This window comes from Octopus sinensis, linkage group LG8 (genome assembly GCF_006345805.1).
Source record: "Octopus sinensis linkage group LG8, ASM634580v1, whole genome shotgun sequence".
In the NCBI taxonomy this organism is placed as follows: Eukaryota; Metazoa; Mollusca; class Cephalopoda; order Octopoda; family Octopodidae; genus Octopus; species Octopus sinensis.
Window position 1 is genome coordinate 77,165,562 of NC_043004.1, and position 6,304 is coordinate 77,171,865.

General features: G+C 31.8%; 1 protein-coding gene across 1 annotated transcript in view; it reads right to left on the reverse strand.

Annotated features, from left to right (window-relative positions):
* The window catches only part of LOC115214908 (integrin alpha-9), a 41,316-nt gene that overhangs the window by 1,923 nt on the left and 33,089 nt on the right, over positions 1 to 6,304 (reverse strand). Inside the window, exons 11-14 of the mRNA XM_029783967.2 lie at positions 4,369 to 4,551; positions 2,973 to 3,146; positions 1,762 to 1,916; positions 392 to 513 (exon numbers count right to left, since the gene is read on the reverse strand). Coding sequence (XP_029639827.1) covers positions 397 to 513; positions 1,762 to 1,916; positions 2,973 to 3,146; positions 4,369 to 4,551 — 629 coding nt within the window. The 3' untranslated portion in view covers positions 392 to 396. The remainder of the gene's footprint in view (positions 1 to 391; positions 514 to 1,761; positions 1,917 to 2,972; positions 3,147 to 4,368; positions 4,552 to 6,304) is intronic.

Sequence of the window (6,304 nt, forward strand, 5' to 3'; positions counted from 1 at the left end):
CTATTAAATCGACCCCAGTACTCAAATGGTACTTACTTTATCGACCTCGAAAAGATGAAAGACAAAGTCTACCTCCGCGAAATTTGAACTTAGAACATAAAGAACATGCGAAATTCTGCTAAGCATTTCTCCCGCTGTTCTCACGATTCTGCTAGCTCACCATCTTAAAGGAATTATGTACATTAAAATAAAATTACTTAGAACTGACTTTTAAAATATAGAGCTTTTGAAGTTTAGATTGAATTCTTACATCAGATAAATATGAGATTAATATGATGACATTAGGGTAGGATATCAATCCAGAATATGAACAGCTGTAATTAAGAATGGATTACATTTTGCATTAAGTATTTATCAACCCGCAACACCGCAAAATCCTAATTATACTTACTACTTTCAAGACATCTTTTTTTCGATTGAAAATTGGTCGAAGTTTGTCCGCAAATTCTTATGCGAATGGATGCAGTAGGATAAATTGAACTTGAGAGGCGTTAAGAAGTCAGCAATGTTTGACTGAAAGTGATGATTGAAAAACATCGAAGTTAGTAATACATTAATTTAAAATAGTTATTGTCACAAAGTATGAAGAGTTGTATGAATACATTGTGAAAGAGAAATATTTAAAATACGATTGCTCGACTTGGCACAACCTCAACGGATGATCAACTCGGTTAACATCAAGGAGTGAGAGATACTCAAGTATTTCTGAGATATTCAGGTATTTGTGGCCTAAGTGAAATACCTACGACCTAGAAACGAACTTGTGTTGCAATCTCGCTTGTCCTTGAGGATATTATACATTTTATCCAGTAAAGGTGAATAATAATCTATTGTACACACAGTACCATTATTGTTATAAGATAAAGATTTCTATATAACTTTATTCTAATGACATATCAGAGCCTACATAGAAAATCAGTCATTAAATGAGTCTATAATATGGACCTTGCCTTTGTAAATTAATTTTACCAGAACCGACTAAGCTATCAATATCTTTCATTTTCCTGTTATGTGACACAGAAATGTTTGTATAATGGAACATATTCCTGTTCAAGACATATCAAGAGGGTTGAGTTCTTAATTCAATCAACTCCAGTGCATTTTAGGTACAAAATGGTAGCAGCATCAAAGCTTGTAATTGATATTAATGGATTTTGAAATGACAAATGGCGTTTCAAAAATTATTCCTTATATATCTATTTAAAAACATAATTGAAGAAAATGTTATGTGGTGTAGAATAAGAGAAAACTCCAGGCGAATTGAAACTACGATATACTTCAGTCAACACAGATTTTATTACCTCTTAGATTTTCTGCTTGCAAGTTCGCGCATGCTCATAAGTTTGAAATTACAGGAAACAACAGATAGAACTGTATATCTTTGATGTGCCAATGACAGAAGAATAGATGCGAATAGACACATAAATCAGAACACACAATATACTAAGGGAATACTTTGATAGCAATGTTCTGAGATGTCAGAGACAGAAAGTCTTATATATCCCATTCAAATAGTATGGAATTGACTGAATGTTTTGTATTAAAATATCTGCAGGAAATCACTTTGACATAATCCATCAGTAGCTGTTTACAGCTATATGAACTGTAATGTCGATAGTGTCAACGGTTAAATGGAATGTGCTGTTGACAGTGGTCACAACTAGAGACCGTTCTCTAACCCGATGGATGGTTGTTAATACCCACTCAGCCAACTCTAACTGCCAAAGATTCAATATAATATAATGTACATATAGTCCTTACTTTCAAAACTGCAGTGAATGTTTTGGAAACACTTTCATTTCTTTTTAATGTGATTTTTTCTTCTATTTCTGTATCTGAGCCAACACTGTCACTCAGGCGTAAACGTTTATTCGAACGAACTGTGGCTGTATCAACTTCCAGTTTATAGCCCAGGACTGAAGAAGAAAGGATAAATAAAATTTAAAACAGAACAAATCTAAGTTACACTTGTTTTAATCACGAACGATTTTTCTATGATACTACGCGATATATATATATAAATCAATGAATGGTGGAGTTGTATTGACCACACGTGGAGAAATGATAGAGGAAAAATTATAAAAAGGCAGGATGCTAAATTGAAGGTAAATTTTAATAAAAATGGGTCTATGGAAAATGAAAAAAATAATAACTCAAACCGGTTTTCATCGCAAAGCAAATTTTCAAGATTTGAAAAGGGAAAATAATTTTTTTTTAAATTGAGGAAGGGGAAAAAAGAAATTTAAATGTTTTTTTCAAAAAATAATAATAAACATATACAAAAATTAAAAAATAATTATACCGATACATTGTAGAGTCTTTATGTTTTTTTTAGTTCAATAATAGTCCTTCCTATATATATATATATATATATATATATATATATATATATATATATTTATATTGAATCATTGGAACTCGGCTTAACATATGTGTTCATATAGTGATTAAAAGGAGAGCTAGACTAGTTTGCATTTCGACCAGGTTTGTGGGAAGATTTCAGATCAGTACCGCAAATAATCGAAATAAATTTTGAATTCAATCGCCCAACATCGCAAATCAGGATATGAAATTCTGATATTTTACTCACAGGGTCGAAACCGGATTGCTTATAGCCTTGAGGAGCTGAATGAACAAAATGCCTTCTAGCTTTGGCACGCATCCAATCATATCGAATGCAATTTTATGTAATAAATACAGAATAATTCTAAAGTATACATTAAGTACAATTGTACTTTCTAAAGTATACATTTGTACTTTCGACCAATTTAGAGTTTGTTGAACTGAGCCAGAAGAGAACGTTTTGGACATGCTTGCCGCACAACGCTGGTGAGAGAATGCACATACTCAGCATAACAGGTCAACGCATAATTGTTTCAATCCCTACGCTTTTAAATTGTTTTTGCTATAATGACGTTTCTCAGGAAAATGATAAATGGATAATAAGTGATGTTTCTCTTGTTTTTCCTTACCCAAATCGTTTGAAGATGAATGTTTAGTATTATATAAGAAAATAAGAGTAATATTAATTATATTTGATTCGGACAAGTTTGCATTGTTTAGATCCATATTAACCGAAACTTCTATGATAGGACGACCTCTCAAAATGGCAACTTTGTTGGAAATCAATGCACTGACAGCAAAATCTGTAAAAGAAACCAGAATAGATTTGTAAACGTTTAAATATCTGCAGTCACTCAAAGTATGTTTTCTAATTTTAAATTTAATAATATTTATCTCGAAAAATGATATCCTACAAATGGAAAATATCTATTATTTCGTACTCTCAAGAGTAGCTCGACGTGCAAGAATTAGCAACCAAATTGTTCTTGAATCGCCGCTGCATGAGTAATGTATTAATTAGGTTTACTCTAAAGTGGTCAGTCTAATTTGCATAAAAATTCATGTGTTGATAAGATAGGTCAAATAATATAATATTGTAAAATATAAAGCATATCTTTTAAGAAACACTCAAGGTAAAAGTAAAACAGTAAAATACGCTGTGTAAAGTTATGGAACTGGTTATTCCTCAGATCGATCAAATTAGTTTCTAGTTTCTTCGATATTTATCATAGAAACACTACCTATGTCTTTCCACGAGGAAATAAGTAAATTATAGCTATTTATAGTGCATACAAACCAGGACTCAGCTAAGTATTCAGTCTAATTGACATAACAATGCCTGTGCCAACATCAAGCAATAATTCATTATTTATAGTGCACTAAACACAATAAATGGCTATCAGCTACCCATATGCCCAGGAACATGAGAGTGAATAAGCTTGATGAAGTGTTTAGAAAACAAGAAAGCTGTTAGATCCACTCTATCTTCATCTACCCATGGAGATATAAAGGTCTATCTCCCCATGGAGATATAAAGGTATATCTTACGTTTCAAATTGCATAATGTAGTCCTAGATACATTATAGCTGAAAGAAATATGGGAGGTTATTGCTCAAACGTTTATAAACTTAATAGCATAAGATCAGTGGGAATATCAAGATAAACTAATTGCATAGTATTTCATACTCTGAAATTACTTTTAAATTCAAATTGAGAGAGAAGGAAAAAGTGAGGAGATACTCAGAAAGACATAGACAAACAGAGAGGCTGATATAACATCTTTGATTGAATTATCTGACAGGTTTTTTTTCTTTTTTGCTTATTGTTTTATATTACAGTAAACCAAAGATATATTCTTACAGACAATTAATATTGTGAAACTTTTGAGTATAACTGAAAAGGGATAATGGAAATGGTTTAATTAAAGTGCAAAGCTTCAATATTCCATCTGCTAATTTATTTTGTAATCTGTGCATTTATGAGAACAATGTTTTTCAAAAAATAAGACAATGAAAATTTACTGACCGTTATAACCATTTTTGTCTACATCAACCGACTTTGAAATACTCCAACCAAAGCCTAAGAGAGTTTTAAAAGTTCCTCCGCAAATTCTTTGCACTGTATCATTGGCAAGTCCTTCTTTTCCTCCATTATAAATATAAATACAACCAATATTATCGTCTTCAAATGGCGCTCCAATCACAACGTCTGAACGAAAATGAAAATCGTTGTATTAATTAATTTACACAATAAAAAAGTACTGAAATTTAAGTCAATTTGTACACGTTCTTACTATAGCCTCGGGCCGACCAAAGCCTTGTAATTGGGTTTGGTAGACAGAAACTGAAAGAATTTTTTCACTTAAATATATATATATTTATTTATATTATATAGAGGGCACTATTACACATAAATGCCACACGCTAGGAGGGACTCAAAGTCAAAGCTACTAAAATAAATAAACATATCGTACCGAATGTAATTCTCGATGCAAGACATTTAAAAACAGAATTGGTGGATTTTTTCTCTTGTGAGGTTTTTCACGCTAACTACTTGATAAATTCTTTTGAAGAGATTATCCTATTTTTAAATTATAAATTTAACCGGAGTATATTCAATACTGAATTTTTATTCCGAATAAGTACGTTGTTACCGAAATGCAATTCGAAAAAGCCTGCCATTTACATAGATGTATAAGGGGTAAACAACTCTAAATACTACGGTGGATACGATGGTTATTCGTCTGGTATGTTGATTTTGTTCATTCATTATAAATCTTGAATTATGCTTGCACTGACGAGTAAAGAGTGCAAAACACTGCACCGATTACGAAATCACAGGTGATATGCAGCTGAATTTTATTTTTAAATGTCTTTCTTCGAGAATTACATTCGGTACGATGTGTTTATTTATTTTAGTAGTTTTGACTTTGAGCCCCTCCTAACGTGTGGCATTTATGTGTAATAATGCCCTCTATATAATATAAATAAATATATTTAAGTGAAAAAATTGGTGGATCTTTTTCTCTTGTGAGGTTTTTCCCGCTAACTAGTTGACAAATTCTTTTTAAGATCTTATCCTATTTTAAAATTATATATATATATATATATATATATATAATATATACGCGCGCACATATATGCATGTATGAATAGATGTGTGTGTATGTGTGAGAGAGAGACAGACAAACTGACAAACAGACAGACAGAATGATTTAAAGCAACAGATAAAACTCCTTGGGTTTCTTGTATAGAACATATATACATGTGTACAGGTGAATAAAGAAAAGGCAAAGATTGACAAATTTCTTGATGATTAACATTCAAGTATAAATATATACATATTCATTTACCAATAAAGCAAACTTACTCAGATCACGCAGACTCAAAGAATTAGAGGAGAGAAGATATGGTGTTACGAGTCCGACAGCTGTTTCTGGGGGTGACTCTCTCATCTCTTCTTCCTTTCATTTTTCCAACACTCTCCACACATTTATTGAAACACCTACCTTCTCCCGCCGATACTACTGGCTTGCCTTCCACTACACTCACTGTACCTTTAAATTTCTCTGTCTCTCCACTCTGAAGAAGGAGGTTCGATTTTTACAATGTTTGTTTGCTTCCATTACTGGTTGCAAATGTTTGGTGAATTACATCAGCCAACATTATGAAGTGACTCCGAGCCCCGAGAAACAGCTATCGGACTTCTAACACCATATCTTCTCCCATTTATTTCTTTGAGTCTATGTAATCTGAGTAATATATAAATACATAAATATATATAAACATGTTTATATTTGAATGTAAATATATAACTATAAATATATTTATATTTGAACGTTAATCATTTGAAAACTTTTCAGGCTTTGCCTTTTCTTTATTTACATGTACACATGTATGTCTATTCTGTACATCAAACCCAAGGAGTTTTTATCTGTTTATTTGCATCATTATCTCCATAT